The 27,822-nt window shown below is 23.4% G+C and overlaps 2 protein-coding genes across 7 annotated transcripts; both read right to left on the reverse strand.

Moving 5' to 3' along the window:
* Positions 1 to 103: 103 nt before the first annotated feature.
* Positions 104 to 20,709, reverse strand: LOC127278064 (ral GTPase-activating protein subunit beta). 6 transcript variants are annotated; one of them, XM_051299586.1, is made up of 24 exons: positions 20,374 to 20,709; positions 19,428 to 19,848; positions 17,923 to 17,949; positions 15,492 to 15,706; positions 14,981 to 15,164; positions 14,469 to 14,729; positions 13,275 to 13,466; positions 11,836 to 11,940; positions 11,471 to 11,611; positions 10,372 to 10,841; positions 9,383 to 9,533; positions 9,078 to 9,185; positions 8,598 to 8,699; positions 7,915 to 8,055; positions 7,123 to 7,137; positions 6,862 to 7,022; positions 6,575 to 6,748; positions 6,014 to 6,423; positions 4,464 to 4,884; positions 3,369 to 3,669; positions 2,400 to 2,669; positions 1,565 to 1,814; positions 434 to 558; positions 106 to 341 (listed from the first exon to the last, which is right to left on the reverse strand). In XM_051299586.1, the coding sequence occupies exons 1-23, from the start codon at positions 20,407 to 20,409 to the stop codon at positions 447 to 449; spliced, it is 4,668 nt and encodes a 1,555-aa protein (XP_051155543.1). In that variant the 5' UTR covers positions 20,410 to 20,709; the 3' UTR covers positions 106 to 341; positions 434 to 446. The 6 variants fall into 6 exon arrangements, with proteins under 6 accessions (XP_051155546.1, XP_051155542.1, XP_051155545.1 ...); XM_051299585.1 differs by having other exon boundaries at positions 105 to 558; XM_051299589.1 differs by lacking the exon at positions 8,598 to 8,699 and having other exon boundaries at positions 104 to 558.
* A 1,150-nt stretch (positions 20,710 to 21,859) lies between these two features.
* LOC127278067 (stress-induced-phosphoprotein 1) lies at positions 21,860 to 27,546 on the reverse strand. Its single transcript, XM_051299593.1, has 3 exons — positions 27,381 to 27,546; positions 24,298 to 25,838; positions 21,860 to 22,731 (listed from the first exon to the last, which is right to left on the reverse strand). The coding sequence occupies exons 1-3, from the start codon at positions 27,387 to 27,389 to the stop codon at positions 22,659 to 22,661; spliced, it is 1,623 nt and encodes a 540-aa protein (XP_051155550.1). The 5' UTR covers positions 27,390 to 27,546; the 3' UTR covers positions 21,860 to 22,658.
* Between the last annotated feature and the right edge of the window lie 276 nt (positions 27,547 to 27,822).

Genomic DNA, 27,822 nt, shown 5'->3' on the forward strand with positions numbered 1-27,822 from the left:
ATCAATAATAAAAATTTGTCGACATTTACAGGCAAAAAAAATTTTTAATTTAAAAAAAAATCCCCTTGTAAATATATAGAAAATAATTAAATTAATATTATATAATATATGTAATATTAATCCTAAAATCTGTTATACATTTTCTTTTTTAATAATTCAGTTATTGAATTTTTTAAAATGAATTTTTATATTTTCATAATATAGAAAATAAATCCAAATTTTTTAATAATATAATAATTTGCAAAAATATTTTTTATAGTAAAATACAATTGCAATATATTGTTAAAATTAAAGTTACGAGATTATTACCTCCTTTTAAAATACAACAAACAAATAAAATTCTGTAAAAATAGAATAGAAAACATAATTAAATTCATATATAATTTTTTTTGATATTACACTTTAGAATATGTAATAAATTTAATATTTTTACCTTTAAAACTTTTTTACGTGTTATTAAAAAGAAGGGATAACAATTCTGGTTGTTCCAAGTTTCGTTTATACTTGAATACCATGTCTTGGATTTTTAATCGTCTTCGTACGTGAGGTGGATGATAACTGAAATAATAATAAAATTAATTAATTTAACCAAAATTTTAAAGAAAACCTAAAAAAAAAAGTCAAAAAATTTGGTAATTTTCTCCAATCGTGCTTAAACTTGGGTAATTTGTAGTTTTATTGGATGTTAATTCTTTGTACGAAAATTTTTTCATTTGGATTAATATTTTCTGTGGGAAATGGTGTTTACGTAATTTCTTTTTTCTTAAATAATAAAATAAAAAAAATTTTCGAAATCAGTTTGGATAGCTTTTTTGACAAAAAAAAAACCTAAGCAATGAGCGCGTTTGTTTTTTCATCTTTATCAAATAATGTGAATTCAGAATTTATCACTCGATTGTATTTTAAATAATAGCAAGGAAGACTTTTAATTTAATTACTCCGACTTTGACGCTCCCTACTGTTAATATTCTATAAAATGTTAACATTATTTTAAGAAATTTGTCACCTTTTTACTGGTAAAAGGTTTATACTTTTTTTTTTTTTTTTTTGCTTTATTTGTAATGTTTTGGTAAAAAAAAAGTATTTTTTATTTATTTTTTTCTTTTGTTAAAAGTTTAAGTAAAAGAATTTTTTTAAAATAAATTTCCAGTTGTGGTTTTTCATATACAAAAATTTTAAATTACAAATCTGTTTTTTTTTCTTATTCTATTTAAATCGTCATGATTTTTTGTAGAAATGTCGTCAATGTACAAATAAACCCATTTTTGTGAACATTGCAATTTTTGAGAACAAATGTTTGAAAAATGACAATTTAAAAACCAAAAAATGATCTAAAGTTGGAAAAATTCAAATGACGATTAAAAAAAAGTTCAAGCTAACTGTAACAAAACTCAACGAGAATTTTGTTATTGAAAAGGTATATTTTCAGAAAAAAAATTGTCCGGTGCGATTTAATTTTTACTATCGCACAGTATGATTATAATTATACATTATATTTATTTAAATTTTAGATTAAAATTAGTTTTAATGGTTAAAATAGAAAAAAAAGAAAATTTAGACCCACCTATCGTTGTCAAGTCTTCGTCTGCGACCCATATTTAGAGTTGTTTGTCTAACTAAACTACCCAGTGCTCTTCGGGGAACAACCATCCCGTCAATTAAAGGTGTGGCTAAATTAATTCTAGAAATAGGCCCTTGTAATCTAACTCTCATTAAACCATTGTCGAGAGCTTGTAAGAAAATAACGTGAACATCAGAAGTTGTCACGATTCTCGTGCTACTGAGCCCTGTATTTGTGCACGGAAGTAGTTCAGCTGTAAAAATATTTATTAAATTTTTTACCACTTTTTTATTAATATTTTTTTTTTTAAATTATTTTAATTATTTTAGGAAATTTTATTATTTTTAAATATTTTTAATTACTATTATACTATTGTTTAAAAAAATTAATATTAAATTAATTTCATTAATTTTACAATGTGAACAATTCTTAGGAATAAAAATTTTTAGTTCCTTCCTTCTTAAAAATTCCTCAAGCCTGATTTGTAAAAATAAATCTAATTCAGGTTTTCTCCAAATAATTTTTGTTCAAATTATAATAGATTTTTTAAAGACAATTTCTATATTATTCTTATAAAAATTTCTAGTAATTATTTTTAGTAATTTTTCTTATTAAAGAATTAATGTAATTAATTATAATTATTATTCTACAAAATTAAAATAATAATTTAATTTTTTAATAATAATATTTTATTAATATAGTAATAATTAATTTAAAAATAACAAAAAAAAACATTTATTTAAAATTTTAAAAATCGACTTTTTTATAATTGGAATGTAAGAAAAGTTTCAAGGAAAATTAAAATATTTGCAAACCACAAAAAAATGGATTAAATTACCAATTGGAAATTGAGCATAATCCTCGAGACTCTCCAACCAAACGACCATAATTTTTGTATCCGTTTGAGCTGGTAGAGAATGTTTTGTCGTTCTTCTTGGTTTGACGGGATCGGAATTAGGAACATTTGAATTGGACGAATTTGAACCTATACTTGGAGGTTGTTTCCCAAGATCAAGGGACATTGTTCTTGTTGAATTTATCGTTGTATTTGGCGACATTGAAAATGTTTTTGAGCCTGCACTTTCACTGGCACTTCTCTCAAACCAAGCTAAAAAGAAATGAAGTAGATAATTTTTATTTTAAGAAAATTTCTCATAAACCAAAATTTGTATTTAGCAGATTTTTGAATTAAAATTATATTTTTATATTATTTTTATTTAAATATGATTTTTAGAATTTTTATTTAGCGCAAAATATTAATTGCATCGAATTTCCATTTAAGTATCACTTTCTTATTAAAGGAATTTTCATATTATAATAAAATTTCTACGATTTATTGAATTTATATTTAACTAATTTTCAAATAGCAACATGATAATTAATATTTAATTAAATTTTCATTTAACAAAATTTTTATTTAAGAAAATTTCCCTTGAATGCGAATTTTTATTAAAATGAATCTTCATTCGATAAAATTTCTCTTTGATTTACTGAATTTTTATTTAATTAAATTTTCATTTAGCAAAATTTTGATTGACAATAAAATTTTTCTATTTAAAGAAATTTTTCTTTAGACAAATTTTCAATATCATTTTTTTTCATTAGAAAAAAATTTGAATTAGAAAATATGCAATATTACTCGAAATCAAAATTCATGGAAATAGAAAAGTCAATTTAGTGAGAAAATTAAAATAAAATTGTAATTAAAATTAATTATATTCAAAATTAAAGGAGAAAATATATATGCAAATTTATGAAAATAGATAATAGAGAAAAAAAATTATGGGCAAATTTCATTGAATCTCACCTTGGCCAGATTCATTAAAAACTGTATCATCAAGAGATTCTGAATTCACACCCAATGATTGTGTGGGCACAACAAAGGCAATTTCGGAACTCACATCCGCCCAATATAAAATGTGAGTATTTCCATTGTAAAGTGATCCACCGTGATCGCTTTGCGCTGGCTGAGGAACATTAATTTCCGTTATTACCTGCCAGGAAGTTGACACATGACCAGTCCATCCAGCGTGTGAATTTACCGAAACGGTCCAGCCAAGTGCACTCAAGAATTCCATGAAATTTGAAGAAACATTGCTTTCGTGTACCTATTAATTAAAATACACGAATCGTATATAGACAATAATTAAATTAAGACAACAAAAATATAATTTCATAAAATAAACAAATGCAGAAAAATTCCATATTTTGTTATTTCGAGAAATTTAAAAAATTTACATTTCTCACATAATCAGTTAAATTAATTTTAAGAAAAATTGTAATAAATTATTTAAATATAAAAATATTTTTTGGATTTCAGATATTTTGTTGTTAATTAAAGTTTATCATAATTGGAGAATTTTAAGATTTTTGGTAATTTTTTCTAGCAAAAAGAAATAAAATTATAAATCATTTTGGTTAAGCCCAGATGTTTCTTTTTAAACTAAAATTTTTCTTTTGTTAATAAATTAATTTTCTTAAATTCAACAGTATATTAAAATCTGAGTTTATCTCCACGTTTTTGAAAATTTTCCCCTCCAATAAAGTAAAAATATACTGTATTGAAAAAAAGCGTTAAAAAAGTATGAAAAATGAATGAAAAATATTATTTAACCTTGATAGGTTTAAAGTAACTTTTGTAGAATTGTAGAAATTAAATTAAATTTTTTAAGTAAACAAATAGAATAAAAAAATAAAGTATTGAAAAAACAAACAAAAAAAAAAACAGTACAGTATCAAAAATGAATCAACAATATTGAAAGATTTAAAGTAACTGTTAGGAATTAAAGGAAATAGTAATTAAATTAAATATTTTTAATTTTAAGATACCTACCATTTTTTTTAAATAACAATTAAAAAACTTAAAAAGAAACAAGAATATTAAAGAAAACAAAATATTTACCACATTCGATAGAATAGCTTCGGGATTCTTTTGTCCAGCTTTGACATAAAAAATATGAACAGTATCGCAAGTTCTTGGACTAATACGATCAAGATTCTCGAGATCTGTACAAAAACCAGTAAGTGTTGAATCCAATGCTATTAAACCACCGCCGGTTGTTGAATTTTCATTTGCTTCTTTGGGTTCCAAATTTAAAAATCCAAAATGACTGAGAAATAATCTCGCTGTTTGAAACTCATGACACACCTGAGGTGGCATACATTCGTCAATTATTTTTTCCCTCGATTTTGTCTCTGATTCTTCGCTAAATTTTAATTCCAAATCGATTTGTCGTTCCAATAAATGCGATAATGTTTTATGATCATTCTTGAGAATATCATTCTCATTCATTACAACGTCTAAATTTGGTATTGAGTCATCGCTAAATGTAGAAAACAGTTTTCATTTTAAATAGAAAATTATTTTAGATTTTTCAAGAAAACTTTTCAAGAAAAAAATTTCAAATGCGAATATTATTTTGAAGAAGATTATTTTTGAATCAATTTTATTATTTGTCGGTAGAGAATCAATAAATTTATATTATAAAGTTCTCAGTTTTTTTTTTTTTTTTGTTAAATTATTTTCTGTATTTAGGTAATTATTTTCAAATTTTATTATTTTGTAAATTAAATTGTTGAATTTTATTATTACTGAATTCATAGTGTTTTTTCATTCAAACTTTTTTAAATTTGTAGAAATTGGAAAAGAAATAAAATTAATTATCTCTAACATTATAATTAAGTTTACAAAATATTAAATATGAAAATTATTGAATTAACACAAAAATTTGAAATTAAAAACACTTAAAAAATAGATTAAAAAAATTTAACAAAATTAATATTTAAAAATTGATTTTTTAAAACGATTGAAAATACAGTATAATTGAATTTAAGAAAAAATTACAGTTTATTGTTAAAAATTTAAATAATTTTCAAAAAATTTTGTATTAAACCAAAACCACTTCTGGGCCGAAAGGCTGAAGCTTAATTAATAAATAATAATATAATTTTCAAAAAATGATGAGCTTTTTAAAATTCTTATAATTTTCAGTTAACGAAATATAATCTAAATATAAAGCTTTTGTTCAATTTATAATTATTTAATTTATGTTTAAAAATAAAAATTTTTAATATTTTTTTGTTTTTAATTTTAAATTTTCTTTTGATTGCAAAAGATTCTGAAATTTTGGGCACTTTTGTCATTTTCACAAAATTTCAAGAAAATTTGAAAGAATTTTTTTTTTTTTAATAGTATCCGAAAAACGTTCTTAAATAAAAAACAAATGCCAATATGTTCGAGAAGTAAGTTTTCAGAAATTGATAAATCATTTTGAGAAAAAACAAATTTGTCAAATAACCAGTAAATTTAAGAGATCTTTAATATGTTAAATCTGCGTTTATCTCTACTTTCCTGAAAAATGAATTTATCGACTTTTGAAAAGTTGCTCCACGATTAAATTAAATTTAAAAAAAAAACATACTCGATTTAAATTAAAAACAAATTCTACGTACACTTTACAATGAGGAATTCTGTCGACGTTATCGGGGAAAAATTTTGGTTTATAATCCATTCGTGGTGTTGGTTCCAATAATGGCAATGGACGTCCAGGATTTGTGTTTATACTCCTGACACTTGATCTATGTCGTGGTAAATGTCGTAATTGCATTGTCCACGCGTGTCGACCAAATGGACCACGAATTAAAACAGTGACAGTTGGTTGTGGATCTTGATCGTTACCCAAGGGTTCTTCCAATAATGCCAACATTGTTGCATTCTCGGCGACAAAATAACGAAAACGTTCGACAGCAATTTGTCGAGGTACCCGACCACCTGGCCAACTATTGCAATGTTTTAAAAGTGAAACTTCATCGAGCAACGACGACAAAGATTGTGTACCGCAAGCACTTGGAAAATATCCCACCTGTTAAAATAAATTCACTTTCTTGTCTTAATTCCTCAAGAAACAAATAAAAAAAAAAAAATTACAATAAACCAAATTTATTTATTTAAGTTCCCAGAGATATTTTTACTTTCTTTTTTCTTTTACTGAATTATTTTTCAAATTTACAAACCTGTTCAAGAATAATTGTAAGAAGCGCATCTGCAGCATCTCGAACTCTCATTGAAGCTGGTTTCAATTCTTTTTCATCTTTCATTTTTATCGGTTCACCAGGCTTTCCAACGCTTTTAGTCCCCGAAACTCCAAGTTCAACAACTTCCAAAACTGTCGCCAAACAATCCTTATCCTTCAGAATAAAAAAATTCCAAAATATTTCATTAAATTTACAGTAAGATTTCGTTATTAAAAAAGTATTTTTTTTGACAAATATTAAAATAAATAAAGAGACGAGCTAAAAACCTGTAAAAGTTGGGGATGTGCTGTGAGCCAAGTGGTTAAACATGAAAAAGCAGCGACAATCGATGAATGAAGATCTTTCGAATGAGAAGGAGGTGGTCGCCAACATTGATAAGCGATATAATCACAAAGCCATTTTACAGCTCTTTTACATTCCAAGGCATCTGAAAAATCAATAAATATACCAAAATAATGAATAGATATAAATATCGAAATAGTAGAAAAATTTTAAAACCATCAAAAATGAAATCGATCAATTCACACCTGTGAGTTTCCTTGCTGCTTACAAGGAAATAAGACAAAATTTAGAATTATTTAATAATTAGAATAAAAAAAATTTTAATGAATAATAAATGGATAAACAATAAAAAAGTTGACAATAAAACAATAAAATAGCCGAAACATGTTGTAACAACTTTATGTCAAACAATAAATAAACATCTTAACTGTAAAAAGCCTCTAAACATCATTAACAATAAAAAAGTTGTTTTTTTTTGGCAATAAGATTCTAAAGAATCATTAAAAAAGCATGTCAAAAATTGTCAATGAAAAATAGTCAAATTTGTAAATGTAGTTCAATATTTAAAAGAAAAGATTAATTAAAATGTTAACTCAATTTTTCCTTTCTTTTTTTAAAAAATTGAAATTTTTGAAAATCTATGCGAGATTTTCTAAAAATTTAAATTCTAAAATTTAAAGAAATCAAAATAAAAGTGATGCATCCCCTTAAAAAAGTGATTGAAAATTGTTTTAATCGTTTAAACTCAAATCTTTGCTGAAATTCTTAATTTGAATAAATTTCATAAATCAGACTTATTTAAACAATGTTTTAAAATAAGGAAATTAATTTCTTTTAAAACCTTCTTCTTTAAAGAAATTTATAAAATTTATTTAGTATCTAATAACAATAATTGTTTATAATAATATCTATATTTATTAATTCAATTTTATATTTTATCCAAAAAGAAACCCCCAAATATAAAATTCAATTTTCAAATTCAGAAATCATTTTTCAGTTAAAAAAAACTAAACAAGTTTTTTTTTTTATTTTCTCACCTGTCTCTCGAATTCGTGTCCTCGCGAGACCCGAAAGCATTTCTAATGCAGCTAACGAAATATTAAGATCCGTTTTCCAGGATGAAATTAGTCTGTGACAAACTAAATAAGTTGCTCTTACAAACAGAGCATGTGCCGAATCTGAAACAAGAAAAATTGTTCAGAAATAAATTGGTAAAGTTTTCACAGAACACAAAAAAATTTTTTTCTTTTTTTTTAATGTAAATATTTTTCTCTTATATAAATAGTTGTTTTTTCTATAAATATACTTCTTTCTATTATTCATATCCAAAACTTTATAAAAAAAAAAAAATACAAAGAAAATTATTTTCAACTTAAAATAATTTTGATTTTAATCCTTCTGTTTCTTTATAAAATAAACTTTTCCCTTTTTCAAAGTTAAAAAATAAATAAATTTGTGTTCTTTAATTTCTTCAAATTATATAGCCTCTCTAATTTTTTAAATAGAGACTTGTTATATTGACCTTGAAAAAAAATTAATCGAATCAAAAAGAGAATTAAAATTTGAAAAAAAAATCTTCATAACAAATGCACATAAAAAACTTATAAAAATCAGCAATACTAGCGGCATTAAAATACTGGCAGAGAAGACAAAAAATGAAATAAAAAATAGAAAAAAAAAAATGTTTCAATACAAAAACAAATAAAAATACTCTATTTACCAAAAGCGATGCTTTCTTCTTGAAGTGTCGAAATATCGGAGGAATCGCCAAATGAACGATGATCACTGGAAATGCTTATTTGACTGGTTGAATCGCTGGTGACTATATATTCAAAGCGCGCGATGATCAAATTGGCAGAATATATGGAGATAGAGAGTATACGCAATCCATAATAAAATGTTGAAGAGAAAAATACAAAACACAAAAGCAAGTGAGAAGCGTAATAAAATTATCGCGCAAGTGCAATTCTTTTTTTTTTTTATTTATTTATTAGCGCCGAGTGTTAAAAAAAATGCAAAACTGAAAATAAGCTACTTATGCTTATATTGTCAAAAAATAATATTAATTAACCATTAATTCAATTAATTATTCTCAATTTCAAGCATAAATAACTTTAATTGTATAAAATATATCGAAATTAATATTTAAAAAAAAAATAGATGCAGTAAAAAAATTTTTTGAAAAAATTTAAGCTCTCACCTGATGAAAGTAAATTCGTTGTATTATCATTTGGAATAATATCGGGTTGAGTAACTTGTTCCACTTCTTCGGCGGCCGCTGAATCTTGAACGCTTAACAATAAACCGCCTAAAATTTTTGTAATTAAAAGAAAAATTAGAATTTCAATGTATTGAAGTAAAACTTCATTAAATTCAAATTTCGCTTCATTTTCTTTGGAATAATTTTTTATTTTCCCCAATATAGACGAAAAAATTCTAAATTATTTAAATTCTGGATATAAAATTTTAAAAAATTTACTTTTAAAATACAAATATTTGTCTTACCCAAAAGCATGTGAGTATTTTGTGGATCAGTTTCCACTTGTAAGGCGTTAATTAATAAATTCATGAGTCTTGGTTTCAACTGGGCAAATGTAAATTGATTCTTGTCAGAATTAAGTGAATATCCATTTGGCAGTTCCCTTATTGAAAGATTCTTAAAGCAGATAATTTCAATACATTTAAATTATTAATAACAATAATTATAATAATAATAATAATGTAAATATTAAAATTTATTCAATTCACAATTTTTCTAAAAATTTATATACAAAATAAATTTTTCTTTATATATTTGTTTAAAAGATAGTTGCAAGAATATCCTATTGAAAATTCGACTTTTGAAAAAACAAATGTTGTGACTGATTTTAAAAAATGCAAATTATTAAAAAAAAAATGTTATTCTAAATATTTGGAAAAATTTATTTCAAATATTTTCTTTTTTGCTTTTTCAAAATTTAGACTGCAAAAATTTTAAGGTTGAAAATTTGTTTCAAAATAAAAGAATTATCAATTATTTTGAAAAATATTGTTAGAACAAAAATTTTATTAAATATCAATTTTGTCTATTATTATTCAAATACAATTTTCAATTTCTCAAAATTTACTTTTATGAAAAAATTAGTTCTAAAATTGAATTTCACAATTCTTGATAAAATTTTGATTTTTTCAAAAATTTTTAACGTCAAAAGTAGACAAAAAATATAGCAACAAGTTTTAATTTGAAAAAAATCGAAATATCATTTTTTAAAATAATAATAAATAAATATGAATTGACGGTTTTTTCATAATACATATAACTAAATTCACGTCATTTTTTCACTTTTTAAAGTTTCAAGAATGACTTTTCACCTTATCATACCTAACGGAAAAAATTTTCCTTTTTTTTATATATGAAAATTTTTTTTCCATTCAATTTTTTCCTAATTCCTGTTAGAATTTACAAAATTTTTATTTGATAATTTGTTTTAAAAAAGTAAAAATAATTTAATTACCTGAAAATGGAGGGGCAAGGCCAACATCGATATCAATAAATTAATAGAGGCACGTCGCAATTCAATTTTTGACACTGAATTTGTTTTGAGACGTAAATCTTTCTCGGGCAAAACAGCTTCCAATGCGGACAATACTGCCGGTACTAATACTTGAATACCATCGAGATCAAGACGAAAGAGATCAGCGGAATTTAATAAAATACTCGCTAAAGTTTCACCACATTCTTTGTTTTCATTTGTCTTGAGTCCATGATACATTGCTTGATAAAATCTTGCCGAATAAACGGGAAGTATATCTTCGCCAGTTTTTTTTGCACAAAAAATTCGACAAAGCGCACCCATTGCCTCGGCCCGACCCGATTCATAACGATCAATTACAAGTGACGATGGAACATCATTGATTGTGTCTTGCAATGATGATGGTCCATCAACTAAAATTGACGATGGTCGTTTTGAGGCGCCAGTTGGTTCTGAAAGAAACAAAAATAAAAAAGAATAAAATTTATAATATTTTATAAATTATTTATTGAAAATTTATTTTCTCGGAAAATAAATATTCCAAAAATCAATTTTGTGTTTCATAAAATTTTTCATTTAGCCGAATTTTAATCTAACGAAATTTCCAAATAGAATTTCAATTTAACCAAATTTTAAAAAAGTAAAATTTTTACATATTTTATTGCATAAAATTTTAATTTTAAAAAAATTTTTATTGAGGAGAATTTTATATTAAAAATAGAATAATTATTTAAATTCTCATTATAAAATTTGATTATTAAAAAGAAAAATAATCGATTTTGGTTAGATGAAAATTTTGCCAAAATATTAAAATTAGATTCAATAAAAATTCAATGAAATGAAAATTTAATTGAAATTCAATTAAATAGAAATGATTTTAATGGGAATTAATTTTACATAAAAAGTTTTCGGTAACAAAATTTTGCTATTTTTTTATTTTAATAAAATTTTAATTTCAATACTATACCATAAACTTGTTAAATTTATTAGATTGGAGGAAGAAAATCAAAATTATAATAGTAAAATGCAAAGTAAAATTATTTGAATTTTAAAAGATTAAAGTATTTCAATTAAAACTCACGTGGTAAATTTTGTGACCATCCATCAGTGCCAATGAAAGCAGCTTCAAAAAGCCATTCACCAAAAAGATGAAGAATGCTGTTACATTTTGGTCGACTCGGTGCCAAAGGCGGTCTAATATCTTGACCCAATGACGTTACAGCTGTTAGAAAAATAATTTTTATTTTATATAAAAATAAGACATTCAATAAGTGAAATAAAAAAAAATTTACAATAACAATAATATTAATAATTAAAATATTATAATAATAATAGTAAATAATAATAAAAATTTAATAAAAAATAATAATGATAATAATAATAATAAGTAATAAACGGAAAAATATATATATATAATTAAATTGTTAATTTCAAAAAATGCTTTACAGGCTGTAGATGATGTCGATGATGGTCCTGAATTTGAGGACATCACTATTTGGCTGCTTGAAATTCTACTCGTCGTCAAGCCAATCAACGAGGCTTTTGGAATTCCTGTATTAATTAAAAATTTATAAATCTATTATTATTATTTATATTAATCAAACAACAGTACAAATCAGTCATCGCAGTTTACCAATTTTTTCTTCAAAGCAGGTGAAACAGTGAAAAGATTCTTTTTTGATGAAATAATGTGACTAAAAAAAAGGAATTCTCAAAAATAAAATTCTACAGAAATAAAATTGTATACATAGGTATGAAAACAAAAATTCTACAGAAATAAAATTTTATAGAAAACAAAAAATCAACAAAACAAAAATGTATAATAATTATAAAGAAATATGCAGAAAAATCATTGATTTCATAAATGCATGAGAGAATAAAGGCAAATTTTTGATAATAATGCGCAGGTAGATTTACAGGGTTGCCATAAGAATAAATTTTTCAATTTCTTTAAAATTTTTCTAAAACTAAAAAATTTTCCCTGACAAAAATTGTGTATTAATTTTAATGATTTTTAATAGATATCTAATAAATAATTAGAAGTTAATTCAGTGTTTTCACTAGAGCAAAGATCACAGTACTTTTTTTTTTCTTAAAAATAGGAGAATTATTTACCGAAAATAGGTGAGAAAAGGGTGATAAAAAAATTGATAGGTAAAATCAATTAACGTGCAAAATAACTAATTTGTTTCTACTCAAAAATTTTTTTTTATGTAATTAACAGTTTAAATGAAAACATTAATAGTTTAAAAAGATAAATTGTATTTTGAATAAATTGAAACTTAAATAAATCAAAATTTATATAAATTGAAATTCGGATAATTTAAAAATTAAATCAATTAAAATTTGGATAAATTGAAATTCAGATAATTCGAAAATTAAATCAATTAAAATTTGAACAAATTGAAATTCTAATAATTTGAAACTTAAATCAATTAATCTTTAGATAAATTGAAATTTTGTTAATTTAAAATTTTAATCAATTAAATTTGCATTTGATTAAAATTTTAATTAATAAATTGATTTTGACCAATAAAAATTAGAATTGATTAAAAGTTAGATCAATTGTAATTTGAAATTTGGCTCGATGAAAATTTGAATCGAATAAAATTTCATTAAATTGAAATTTAGATAAATTAAAATTTGAACAGATTCAAAATTGGGTAAATTGAATTTATTGAATTGATGATTGGTTAGAATTTAAATAACTTTGTTAAATTTCCCAAATTTCCTTTTACAACAAATTTTTTTCCCTGACTTCCCTGCCAAAAAAAAAAAAATTTTCCTGACTTTTCCGACTTGTGGCTACCCTGATTTTAAAGAAAAAAAAATAGAAAAAAAAGAACAAATTTTCAAGTGCAAATAAGAAAAACTTTTAATTATACCCTTGGTGACAGCTGAAGGTGTGACGCTGAAACTTTTTGCAAGTCGCCTCTGCGTCGGAGGTGTTGGAGAAGGTTGAGGTTGATCCTTTGGATTAGATTTCTCATTTCCAACACCTCCGGTACCAGAGTTTCCTATTCCTGTAGTGACGTTTGTCACACAACACTCCTCCCAACAACAAGCCTGTGAGACCCCTAAAACATTTGTTTCTTCGTGCAACCACCACCAAAAAATTCCAAAAGATTTTTTTTTTTTTTTTTCATTCAGAAAATTTTGTGCCTTTTTTGCATCTACGAGTGATAGTGTAATTTATTGTTGAAAAATCTCGTAAACAATTTTTGATAAAAAAAAAAATTTTTTCAATGAAAATAAATAGTTTTATTTTTTATTTTAATTTTAAAAATTAAAATAATTTTTTTTAAACAATTTTTTTTATTCTTAATTAAAAAACAAAAAATTTTCTTTTTTTCAAGATATTTATCTAAAAAATAATTATATATTCAGAAATATTTCAACAATATTTCATAAACAAGTGCTGAGAAATCATTTTGCTTTTCTTAATTTTATATTTACAATTATTTACAATTATAGAAGTTTCATGTATACTTAAAAAAAAAAAATTCATTATTTTAAGAAGGCTTTTTACCTAGTTACTAAAAATTAATTGTTTATTTATTTATTGAATATACGAGAGTAAAAATATTAATTTATTTTGATAAATAAAAAAAAAATTACATTGCAAAATATACAAAATGTTTATATTTAACCGATTTTCCATTTTATAAAAATTTTTATCAGACTGAATTTTCATTTAATATAATCTTTAATTGAGTAAATGTTCATTAAATAGAAGAATTCATTTGGCTAAAAGAAAATTCAATCTTATAAATTAAGATTTGCAGGAAAGTCAATTTAGTTTAACTTTAATGAATATTCGTCTGTCTCTATTTAAAATTTCGATAATTTTGTTAAAATGTTTTTAATATTCCGATTTTTTTAACAAAGCAGAAAATAGAAAAATCGTTTATTTTCCCGGAATAATTGTCCTGGTCAATTAAATTTTAAATAATTTATTTTAATAAATAAAAAAAATAATTTATCTACACAATTATAAAAATAAATAAAATGAAATAAATTATTTTAATTCATGCGAAATGCCTTTATTATTACTTACATATAAAAAAAAAGATTCTTACCTAGAAATGCGTCGACTTGTCCGGCAATACCTTTGATGGCTTTGAGAAATATTTGAGGCAACGCTTGAAGACATGGATGCTGACATGGATCAACAACATTTGGACTTGCAATTGCATATCTCAAAAATGCTTGAGTTTGTGATATTACTGCCGGCCTACATAAATCAATTGGATCGCCAACTGTTCGTAAAAGTCTGTACCAAGCTTGTGCAACTGCTTCGTTTGACATTGTATGTGGCACCAGCTGTGAATCCTCCTCACCTATTACCAATTTACATGACAATATGAACATCAAAATCAACAAAACTTGACATAAAAAAAAAAAATTTTAACTAAAAATTACTAATTTCTTTTTTATTCATTTTCTCTAAATCAATATAAAATAATTGCCCGTTTAAAAATATTTATTTGCCTTTTTTTAAAATTATAAATAATTTTTAAAATTATTTTTATTTCAGGCCAAAAAAATTATTTTGTGAACTTTTTTTTTATTTTTTTATTTTTTAACTTACTGATTTTTAATTCGGGAAACATTGGTCCATACATAATTTGTAAAAGTCGAGCTGTTAGAGCAAGACAAACTCGATTCCATTGTTCAATAAGAGCGAGTCTGTGACGCCATCGAAGACAAGATTCTCTCAATGTTTTCCATAATGGAGGCGAAGGAAAACTTTTTTCACACGCCACGAGCCAAACCTTTTAATTAATTAAAAAACGAATTTAACAGAATTCTTTTTAAAATTCTTTTTTAGAATTCTTTTTTAGCCATAAATATTTGTCCTAATATTCCATTGCGAAATTAAAAAATAATGAATACAAAATTTATTAAGAAAATTGTGATTTAATTTTTAAATTCGCACCAAAAATTTCAAAATAGAAAAATTAAATTAAGTAGACATTTTATTTTAAATAAAACTAATGGAATAAATTTTTATAAACAGTGTAAAAATTTGGTTCATCATTAATTGGATTTTTTTTTTTTGTTAATTTCGAGGTATTTAAAAATTAAATAACATTACATACTTCGAGTAAAACGCCAAGAACTCTTTCACAAAGTTGTTCTCCAGCATCTTCTCTAACTGCTGGTGGAGCTAAAAGCGCATCATTTATTCCTATGAGAAATAAAAGAAGACTCTCCCATGTTTCTCTTTCCAATGTAGCTGGACCTCGAGCAACTTGTTGTAAAGTTCGAAGTACTCTATGACAGAGGACCGCCTGTCTATTTATTGTATCGGTTCCTAAATAAATAAATAATGAAAATTATTATACCTTCATTTCTAATCTTTGAGATTCTATTATTTTTTTATTTTAAAGACATTTACAAAACATTTATAATTTGAATAAATATTAAACACAAGAACCAAAAGATAGTACACAGGTGAAATATGTAAAAGAAAGAAATAAAAAATTACAATATTATAAACATAGATAATAATTTATTCCGTTATTTAACTCGAAATATAATTTGTAAAATTTCTTTTTTGCATTGGGATACATAGAAAAAAAGAACAAGTAAATTCTTATTTCAAATTGAACGAATACTTTTTTTTCTATTTGCTTACAGATAATAAAGTTCACTGATGAAGGCACAAAAAAATGTCGAAACGTTTGAAATAAGAATTCTTTTTTTCAGTGAAACCTAAATTGGCAATACAAAAATCTTATATTTATATTTTAGATTCCCAAATTATTTGAAATTGTGAAATATAAATTAATTTAAACATGCTATTCTAAATATATATTCGAGTCTCAGTAATGATTTTTGATCAAGAATATTGCAGAGGTGAACTGCCTTAAGGTTCTAAAACAATTTGAAAATTTTATAAGACCCTCAACCGAATTAAAAGCCAAGAAACCCATCATTCTTAAAATGTACATTAGAATGACTCGAAAAATTAGATTTAAATATTTGAAAGAAAGAAATCTGATCTGTTTTCCATACTCTTTAAAAATACATTCCAATTTTAATTCAAAACATCGTATAAAAATTACTTTTCTTCAAATAAAAATTAAAAAAAAAGAATTTATATTTATGATTTTTTAAAGTTATTTAAAAATTATCTTCTCTTTTAAATATTGAAATTTTTAGATGCATGAATATTTTCCAAAAACCGTAGGACTTAACAGTGAATCAAATCTCATAAAGTCAAATTTCCATTTAGAAAATTTTTCATTAAACCTTTGAGGACCAAATTTTTTCTTAAAAAATTATGATTTTTTTATTTTTAAACAAGATTTTTAGCGAAACTAATTCGTGTTTTTTTTTGTCTTAAAACCAGAGTTTGAAATTGAAAATTTACTAGACTAAATAAAAAAAAATATTGGTCCAAAATTCAGTTTTAAAAATCAAGGAACTTATGCATATAACAAAAAAATGTTCATGTTGCCTGAACACTAGTTTAACAATTCCTCTTAATGTAACTTTTATCTAACCGAATATTTATTAAATAGTTAAATTTTAAAACTACGAATTAGTACAAACTTTATTAAATAGGTATAAATTCTGCCAAATAAACTTTCCAGCTAGTCAAATTTTCATTAAACAGAATTTTCATTTAGCAAAAATTATTCTAGTTTAACAGAATTTGTAATTAACCCAATTTTTAAGTAGAAGAATTTTTATTTCACCGAATTTTCACGAAGCTCAAGTACGCAACGTTTATGATAAACGATTTTTTAAGAAATAATTTTTTAAAATAAAAATTCTATAATTTTTTGCCTAAAAAATATTTTTTTATAATTTGTTGATACTACAAGAAATATTTTTTAGGTCAAAAATTATAGAATTTTTCATTTTAAAAAGTTATTTCTTTAAAAATCGTTTATCATAAACGTTGCGTACTTCAGCTTCGTGAATTTTCAATTTTACATTTCCAATTAATGCAACTTTTATCGAATTTTTATTAAACAAAATTTTGAATTTGAAAATTCATTTTAGTTACAATTTTCTTAAATATCAATTATGTCAAATAAAAATTCCGGTTGAATGAAAATTTAGTGAATTAGAGGGAAAATTTTTTTAATCTTACTATAAAGAAACATAATATCGAGGTATCGATTTTTTTTATTAAATATAAAATTTATATTTAATGTTTTCATTTGTATACATTTAAATTGCATTTAATTAGGCTTTAAAAAAATTAAATCCACTGAAAATTCAAGGTAACAAATTTTAGAAAATATTGATATATCTCCAAATTTTCCCACACAGTAAATAATATTTCGTATTAAATTGGAACAATTTTTTTACCATATTTAAAGAAAATTGTGAAAATTTACCTTTAGAAACCTTAATACATAACTACCAAAATGCACATATTAAGAGACATTAAATATATAAAAGCGAGACAATACAAAAATTTTTTTTACTAAAATGCTTCGAAAAATTAAGAGCAATATTTTTTTTTTTTCTAGACAAAAAATTAAAAATAGAAATATCGATTCAATTATTTACCTAAATCCTGATACAAAAATGGCCAAACTGCGAGAAAAAGTGTATTAAAATAAAGTGCAATTTCTAAATATATATGATGTATTCCACGCCAAAGTGTAAGTCCATATCTGCAATTGCATCTCCGATTTTTTTGTTCTTTTAGTACTAATTGAGACTAGTTTCCATGAATTTTTTCAAATTTTTTTAGCCAGCCGTTTTTGAGTTATAGAATTTTTATGACATTTAATTTTTGAATGCTCATAACTTCCTTAAAAATGCATCAATTTTAAAAGTCTTTTTTTTCAAAATGTGTGTTTTTAAACGTACTTTTCAAAAAAAAAATCGAAATTTTTTTTTAAACGATATTACTATCAAATTTTTGAGTTTTAATGATAAAAAGTCATTTTTCTCATTTGACGTATTGATCGATTTTTGCAAAATTTTTTCAAAAAAACTACTTCTTTTTACGAAACTTTTAAGCCTATCCCGATAATGGGCAAACAATTTCTTAATATTTTCGGAATTTTTCAAAAAATTTTGAATTTTTAATTTTTAAAAAATATTTTTGGTTTTTTTTTATACTACGTACTTTTATGTATTTTGATGCGCTTAATATGAAAATCATAGTGACAATACCCAAAAATTTTATTTTTATGGTGAAAACCATAAAAAAAAGTCCTCAAATTTATGGTTTTTTTCGTTTATTAAGTAAAATATCCAAAATTAAAAAAAAATGCATCATATATAAAAAATGTATTTTAATAAGATCTATAACTTTTGTTTGAACACTTTTTTTTTAATTTTGCATATTTTACTTAATTAACGAAAAAAAACATAAATTTGAGGACTTTTTTATGGTTTTCACCATAAAAATAAAATTTTTGGGTATTGTCACTATGATTTTCGTACTAAGTACATCAAAATACATAAAAGTACGTAGTATAAAAAAAAAACCAAAAATATTTTTTAAAAATTCAAAATTCAAAATTTTTTGAAAAATTCCGAAAATATTGTAAAAATCGTTTGCCCATTGTTGGGCTAGGCTTAAAAGTTTCGTAAAAAGAAGTAGTTTTTTTTGAATAAATTTTGAAAAAAATCGATCAGTACTTCAAATTAGAAAAATGACTTTTTATCATTAAAACTCAAAAATTTGATAATAATATCATTTAAAAAAAAATTTCGATTTTTTTTTGAAAAGTACGTTTAAAAACGCACATTTTGAAAATATAACTTTCAAAATTGATGCATTTTTAAGGAAGTTATGAGCATTCAAAAATTAAATGTCATGATAATTCTCCAATTTTCAAAATTCCATAACTCGAAAACGGCTTGCTAAAAAAATTTTAAAAAATTCATGGAAACTAGTCTCAATTAGTACTAAAAGAATAAAAAAATCGGAGATGCAATTGCAGATGGACATACACTTTGGCGTGGAATACATCATATATATATATATAAGTATATAAAATGTATATAATGCTTGCAATTAAAAATAATGTAATATTTATTTATTTTTTTTATCATACCTTCTCCTCTTCTTGGAACAAATAAATTATGAAAGTGACTGATGATTTTTCTTGCATAAAAATTTGAATCCTCTAAAATTGGCCTTGGTACGGAGATTTTTGGCGATGAATAAAGCGCCGAGAGCCATTCACAATAAACATTCACGCAATCTCGAACTGTATCGTGTTCGGTTAATGGCAATGAAAGTCCAAAACAAATAACTTCCATACACCATTGTATTTCACGATCTGTATTTAATGCACTTGGTTCAGCAGCTTGGGCAATGCCAAGATTAGCAGACAATTGTCGAACAATTGACAATGCAACCTCTCGGCCAACACCTGGTGAAAATTTTTCCAAAACACTTTGACTGTCATCAGAGCCTTGTTGAATTAAGGAACTTAATGAGGCCCACTCGGAATACATTCCACCTCCAGAGTTCTAAAATTTATTTCAATTTCAAGTTATATATTAATATTAATTATAGAGAAAATGACAGAAAAACTATTAGCCTCGTGTTCGTTTTATTCTCTTTTGTCATCATTTTTTTTTTTTTTGCTGACGTTTCAAGGCATAAAGTTTGTTCTAAGAAATTGCAACTGTGAATTTATAACCGAGAAATTAAGAAAAAATCTAAGACATTAAAATACAAATTTTTGAACAATAATCTTTAATTTACATATACCAAAATCTAGAGTAAATGTTTTCTATAACAAAAAGTCTTGACAAAATACTATATTGACAAGAAATCAAAAAAGAAGTACTATACGAAAAAACAAAGTGTACTGAATTAATATGAAATAAACTATAAAACACATGAAACAAAGGAAAATACATTCTCTTTACAATAATTATCTGTGGGAAAATCTTTATTCAAATTATAATCCCGTAATTATTCTTAAACTTTGGTTTTTAGCAACATAGAACTTTACTATACATATTATATAGAAGAAAACTTCAACTAACCTTCAAATTGACTCTGTTGAATACGCCTAAATTCATAGATCATCAATTTATAATGTATAAAATTTAAAAAAAAAAGAAAACTCAATAAATTTACTTCTAAAATACTGGTATTTTGATATAACAGATTTTTTGATATTAATTTTGAGGTTAAGTTTGTTTCAATTAATTTTTATCCCTATTGATTATATTTCGTTTATAATTGTAACAATAATAAGTTTTAAAACTTTTGTTTCTAGACATTAAGATAATAATAATTATTAAACAATTTAATCACAGATAATTGATTAATAAATGTGAGAAATAAATATATTAAGATCTACATATATATTTTGACAGGAGCTGTCACTTTTGCAGATTATAGTACAAAAAATTGACACCTTATTGAAGCGCCAAATTTAAATACAATTTTCCAAGATTACAAAAAAAAAAACAATTTTATTTATTGAAACTTGGTTTTTTTTCATTATTATTATTAACTATATATAGAACATTAATTTAACAATTTCTATTTAGTAGAATTTTCATATAACTAAATTTTCTTTTAATCGAAATTTAATTCCACCAAATTATTTGCCTAGAATTTTATTTGAATTTTTAATAATACAAATTATTAATTTTCTTTTTTTAATTTTCATGTAGCGGAATTTTTATTAAATCAAATCAACATTTAATAGAATTTTTTCATTTAAACAAATTAAAAAAATTCATATATTTTAAGAGAAATAATAAAAATTTTAATAATTCTTTTTATTTCGTTCCCTATAGATATCATACAAAATCATTTTTGAAAGTAACAATTTTTTTTTTTAAATTAGGTTGCAATGACTTTGGTTGAAATGCAGGTCTGAACCTTTAATGACATTTTTTTATTCGAATGTTTATTTAGTCGAATTTATTTTCAAACAAAATTTTTATCATTTGATAGAATTTTTTGTATAATCGCTAATTTTTTGGCAGTATTTTTTCATTTAAACACATTTTATTATCGAATATTTATTTATTGGACTTATAATTTAGCAGAATTTTAATTTAGCATAATTTTTATTGAACTGAATTATTTATTTCCTCAAATAACATTTCGGTTTTGAAAATTAATTTGCCAAATTCATCCAATAAATATTAGGACAAACAAAAAAAGTGCCACTTAATTATTTGGTTCAGTAGAAATTGAGTCAAATAAAAAATTGTTTTATGTATTTATTTAATATTCTGTTTAAAAAAAATTATTTTAAATTTTTGCACAATATTTATTATGTCATTTCTAAAATAAGCGTAGAAAAAATTAAATTTAGAAATTTTTTTAAAGTTTTTTTTTTTAAAAAAACTGATATTTATTTCGATTTTAAAAGAAAATTATATTAATCATTTTCAAGAGACGGGCTTTAGAAAACAAAAAATTGTCCCTTTAATTGAAACTTTTGCATATTGACAAATTTTATTTTCAATATCTTGGGAAAAAAAAAATATATATGCAGACAATGGTACGTATGTTCTAAATATGATTAACTTTAATTTCTCTAAAGCAGTCTAATGTTTATTTTATAATTAATAATAAAAAAAAAGCACGTAGATATAAATTTTTAATTCTGTCATTTACAAGCGCTTTGCATTGCCTTCTCTGTATTAAATGGACGAACAATAAAATATGAAATTTTATTTCAAACGTAACAGTTTATCAATTGTATTGCTACTACATTTTTCTTTTCGAGACGATAAAAAGAATTTCATGATAAAATATTTGTGTCATATAGAGAAAATCAACTAAATTCTTCTTTTTTTTTTTTTACAAAATTTCAAAAATTTAAGTGAGAGACAAAACGTGTATTTTATTTTTTGTTGATAGTAAGATTAAAGGTTTGCCGAACACAATCGCTAGTATTGTATAAAGTTACTGTAATTACAATATTAAAAAGCCTATATACTAACTATTACAATATTTTTTTTTTTTTTTAATTCAATTAAAAATTAAACTTGTTCTAAAGTAAATTGAATGTCACACGTAAAATGTAATATTTTGTTTGAATTGCATTGGTTACACCATAAATTAAAGAAGTTTATCACGAATCTACGTGTAAGCTATATATATATATGGATATAAAGATTTTTGTCTCGTTAAAAAAACTAATTGGGTTGTTTAAAAAAAAAATTTTTTTTTGATTAAATCAGTACTGTTATATAAAATAAAAAAAAGGCGATACGTCGGCAATAATGAAATCGAAATCAATCGACGCTAAAAAAAAGAACTTTACACTTGAGCTGTACATGGTAAAAAAATGTTCTTCCCTTCAATTAATTGCAATCAGACCAGATTCGAGAAGTTTTTGTAATTTAGCCGCAATGTCTGGATTTTTAAGGTGGCTGAAAAATAAAAATAAATGTATATATTAAAATTTTATTTATTTAAAAATATTACTAAATGAGTGAGACTCTTTTTTTAAAATATAAAAATAACTCTAATAATAATTAAATAATGAATGAAAATAATTTTTATTTAACTATTTATTTAACAGACAATTTATTTTATTAAATTTCCACTTAACTGAGCTGCCAATTAATTGGATATTCATTTAAATTATTTATTGCTTAACCAACATTTAATTTAAATTAAATTGTTCTTAATTTAAAAAAAAATGTTATTAAAATTTGTTAATTAAAATTTTAATTAAATTTTTTCTTTTTAATTAAAAACTGATTTATTATTGTTTAGAACAAATTCTAGGCTAAAATATATTTCAACAAAAAAATCGAATAAAAATTAAATAAATTATCTAATTTCGTGATAACAACAAAATGGAATTGTTTAGACAAATTTTTTTGACAATAAATCCTCTAATTCATTAACTTTTCATTTTTTCAATCTGATTTTTTATTTAATATATTTCATATTTTAGAAAATTTTAACTAAAATGAATTTTCAAATTCAAATTTTGTTTAGTAACAAATTACAATCAAAACAAAGTTATATATTTGTCACTTGCAATTATTTAGATGAAATATTTAAATTTCGGTTCAGCGAGTCGTTAAAAAAAAATTCTGTAAATTTTTTTTTAAAACTCAGTGACATACAAAAATTTTGTTTCAATAAAAAATAGGTATATTAAATAAAATTTCGTTTAAATAAAAATTTTGCATTATAAATTGAAATGAAAATTTTTATTTAATAGTATTTAAAATCTAATTATCTTATAAATTCAATTGTTTTCGTTTTAATTATCATGTGAATTCAATTCTTTTGCAATTTAATTATTTTTAAATTCAATTATATGATAATTTTTTTTATAAAAATAGATAACTATAAATAAATAAATAAATAAATAACGATAAAAAAATAACAAATAATCTCATAATTTAATTGCATAGATAAAAAATAAACGTAAAAAATAATTGAATTTGCAAAAAGTTGAAATTTAAAAAATTTTATTGAATTTAAAAAATAATTGAACTATAAAATAATTAAATTACAAAAAAATTAAATACGTTATATTTAATTTTTTGTTGTAAATCAATAAAAAATTAATTTTTTCGCACGTAAACCCCCTTTTCATTGTCCAGGTCACATATTTAAAATTATTTAAATGATAAAATGATATTTTAATGAATTAATTTAATTTTTTTTCTAATTTTGTTACACGTGGGAAAATATCAGATTTTTTAAAAATGTTAGTCATAATAAGTCTTATGTTAAAATTGATAATTTTTTAATTTATATTGAAAATGAAATTTTTTGAAAAAAAATTTATTCAGCTTCCGAAAATTCTACTTTTAATTAAAATTGTATTTATTTATTTATTTTTTTTTTGTTATTTTCCCGGTGTTCAGAAAATTTATAAAATTCGAAAAAAAATTATTTCAATGAAAAATCAATTTTTTAAAAAAATGAAATTTGCACAAGAAATTATATAAAAATTCCTGAAAAATACTCACTATTGCAATGCTTTTGGATCATTTTGCATTTGTTCGAGAATCAATCTCATTGCTGGATCTCTCATTATACTTTGTACTTCAGGATCGGCCATAGCACGTTTTCGTACTTCTTCTGGATTCGAACTAACAGCTACTGAACACGAACGATATCCATCTAAAGCTTCAGCATTACTTGGATCCAAATCCAATGCCTTTTGATAAGCGCCAATTGCTTTACCTTGTTGTTGCATACCTTGTAAAATTTTACCTTTCCTTAACCAACCTTTAATGAATTTTGGATCAATTTCAACACATTTCTCACAATCTTTTAAACCCAAATCAAATGCCGCCAATTTTGTATAACATGCCGCACGATTACTATAATATTTTGGATCATCAGGATTTCTTAAAATTGCCTCAGTATAATGTTTAACTGCCGCTGCATAATCGCCAATTTTAAATTTCTCATTACCCAATTCTTTTTCCTCCTCGGCCTTCACTGGATCAACATAAGCCTTCCTCTCTTCTTCTTTTATTATTTTTTCAATATCAGACAATAATGTTCTAATTTCAGGCGTTCGATGTTCGGACATTGATTTTTCATAATAAATTTTCGCCTGTTTCCATTGATTCATTTTTTTATATGCATGTCCTATTCGAGTGAATGCTTTTGCTATTAATTTAAAATCGGCACGATTCTCACGACCAATTTCAATTGCTCTCTCGCATTGTTCAATGCATTTTTGATAATCTTTTTGTTCAAAATAAACGGCAGCAATATTTAATTGAAATGTTATTTCATTTGGATCGAGTTCAACTGCTTTATTATAATGTTGAAGGGCAAGTTCAAAATTTTTCTTTTTATACGCCTCATTGCCATGATTTTTTTCTTGTTGGGCTTGTTTTTTCTCTGGTGGAAGATTATCCTCAGGTTTTGGTATTGGCTCGTCTTTGGATAATGGAGATGTTTCTTTTTTCGGTGAATCCGTCTCCATTGGTTCGTCCATTGTTGTCATATTAACATTATAAAGAACAGCAATTGTTGTCATTATTCGTGTGTCCATTAATTTTGTTTTCAAAAGATTTGGATTTGTACGAAGTTCTTGAATCATTTTCAAATATTCTGGATCGTCAAGATAGGCTTTTGTTCGTGGATCACTGCGTAATTTAATGAATAAATCGGGTGCACTAAATGGATTGCCAATTGATGGTCCCTGTTGTGCTTTGAGATCAGCGAGACTTTCTCTTATTTGTGCATTTGATGGATCAAGTTGTAGGGCAGTTTCATAAGCTTTTATTGATTCATCAATTTTACCCAAATACGCCAAGGCACTACCTTTTCGTGAATAACCCTTGGCCCATGTTGATTGTAGGGTCACCGTTTTTTCAGCGTCCTCAAGGGCTTGATTATATTTTTCTGCCTTTGCATACGCTGCCGATCTATTACTATAGAGAACATGATTTGATGGATCAATAGCAATACCTTCGGTATAATATTTTACTGCCTCATCATATTTTCCTTCTTGCAGGGCTTTATTTCCTTTGTCCTTCAATTCAGTTACCTATTAACAGTGAATTTGTGTTTATCAACAAACAATTTGTCATTGATGACATTCTTTTCTTATTATTATTAGCAGAGTGAAACGTACTAGTTACTTCTAAATAATTTTATTTCAACATTTTTTTTTATTTTTATTAAAAGAATTATATAAAATATTCAAAATATTTTCAATTAATGAAATACTTTTATTGTTTCATTAAGAAAAAAATTGCGATTTTTTTCTTCAGAAACAATATATATTATATTGTTTAGAATTTAACACTTTTTTTTGCAATTTATCGTAAAAGAAAAAATTTTAATTTAAAAATAAAAATTAAATCCTCTTTTCATGTACTTTTGTAATCGAAGTTTTAATTCTAATTATATTTAAATTTTGCATTATTTAATTTTATAGAGAAAATAAATTTTATATTTAAAAATGTGGATAAAAAATATTCTAAAACTAATTTATTAATAATAATAAATAATAATAAATAATAATAATAGTATTAAATGACAATAATAATTCATTCTAACAATTTATTCTAAATTAATTAAATGTTAAATAATTTTGCCCGTATATTTTCAATAAATAAATAAATAATAAAATGTAAATTAAAAATTAAATTTTTTTCGAAATAGTTATTGTTTCTAAATAACTGAAATTTTTATTTAAAATATTTAAAAATTTCTTTTCAATACATTATAAAAAAAAAAAAATTCAAAAATTATATTAAATTTAATTATTAGAATTAAATAAAGAATAATAATTTTAAATATTTTATACAATGAATTTGAATGTATCCTAAATAAAATTTCTCCATTGTCAAAATTCGGTTAAATTGAAATTCGACCTTTATGAATTTCAAAACAATGTAAATTAGACACTAAAAACGAAATAATTGCCAATTTTATTTTATTTTTTTCTAAAATTTTCTATTTCTAGTATAAATTTTCAAAAATTAAAATAAAATTCTTAACTAAAATTGTGATTTTAAATTATTAAAAAAGATTGAAATAACTTTAACAAATAAGTTCATTCAATAAAATACATATACACGATATATTAACATAAAGCGGCTTTATAAAATTTGAGGTTAGGTTTTGAAACTTTTTCTTTTTTTTTTGAAAATTAAAAAAAATTTCCCTTTCATTCGAATTAGTATTTAGCTTCATCCTCAGGTAAATAAAAATAATTATTTTAATTTATTGAAAAAAAAGTATAATTAAAAATTATTTAACCAATATATTAAACATTGAAGGATTCTGGAACCTTCAGAGACGAATAGAGAATTTTTCAAGGACCATCTATGCTTATTTAAAATGAATCATTTATTTGCATAAATATTATCATTTTAGTATAAGAGAATAAATTTATTAAAACTCAACAATTTTTTATTGAAAATAATTTTGAGAAATAAAATATTTTTTGCCCAAAAATTAATGAAACCACGCTGTCACAATGACTTTCTATTTATGTCGAAAATCAGTAAACATTTTAATGAAAAATAATAATTTTTTTTTTTGATAATTATTTTAAATTAATATATTTATTAATTCTCACCTTGTCCATAATGTTGGGATTCGTCTTTTAATTGCTTTTTTTTTAATTAGAAAAAATAGATTTCAATATAGATTTTCGCAGTTCAATATATAAACCTTATCTGAGTCGAATTCACACCGGTTTTAGAAAGCTCCAGAAAATTTGGATCACCAGCAATCCAAGCGGTGAATATTGTAACTATAAGTCTAAAATTTGTGTCGATAAAAGTAGAGACAACATCTGAATAGTGACACAAATAATTGTCAGGTGTTTACATTTCGGATGTTTTAAATTAATTGATCGTAAAAAAAAAAGTGTTTGCACCCTGATAAACAAAAGGGTGCAAAATTAATATAAAAAACATAAAAATTATCAAAAGGTGCTTATATACCTCAAATTTCGATCAGAGGAACATTATTTCTGGACCGTGAAAATGCGTGAAAAGTCATTTTCACGGCGGGTA

Source organism: Leptopilina boulardi, unplaced genomic scaffold (genome assembly GCF_019393585.1).
Source record: "Leptopilina boulardi isolate dan_hultmark-lab unplaced genomic scaffold, ZJU_Lbou_2.1 LbouV2_194, whole genome shotgun sequence".
Classification (NCBI taxonomy): Eukaryota; Metazoa; Arthropoda; class Insecta; order Hymenoptera; family Figitidae; genus Leptopilina; species Leptopilina boulardi.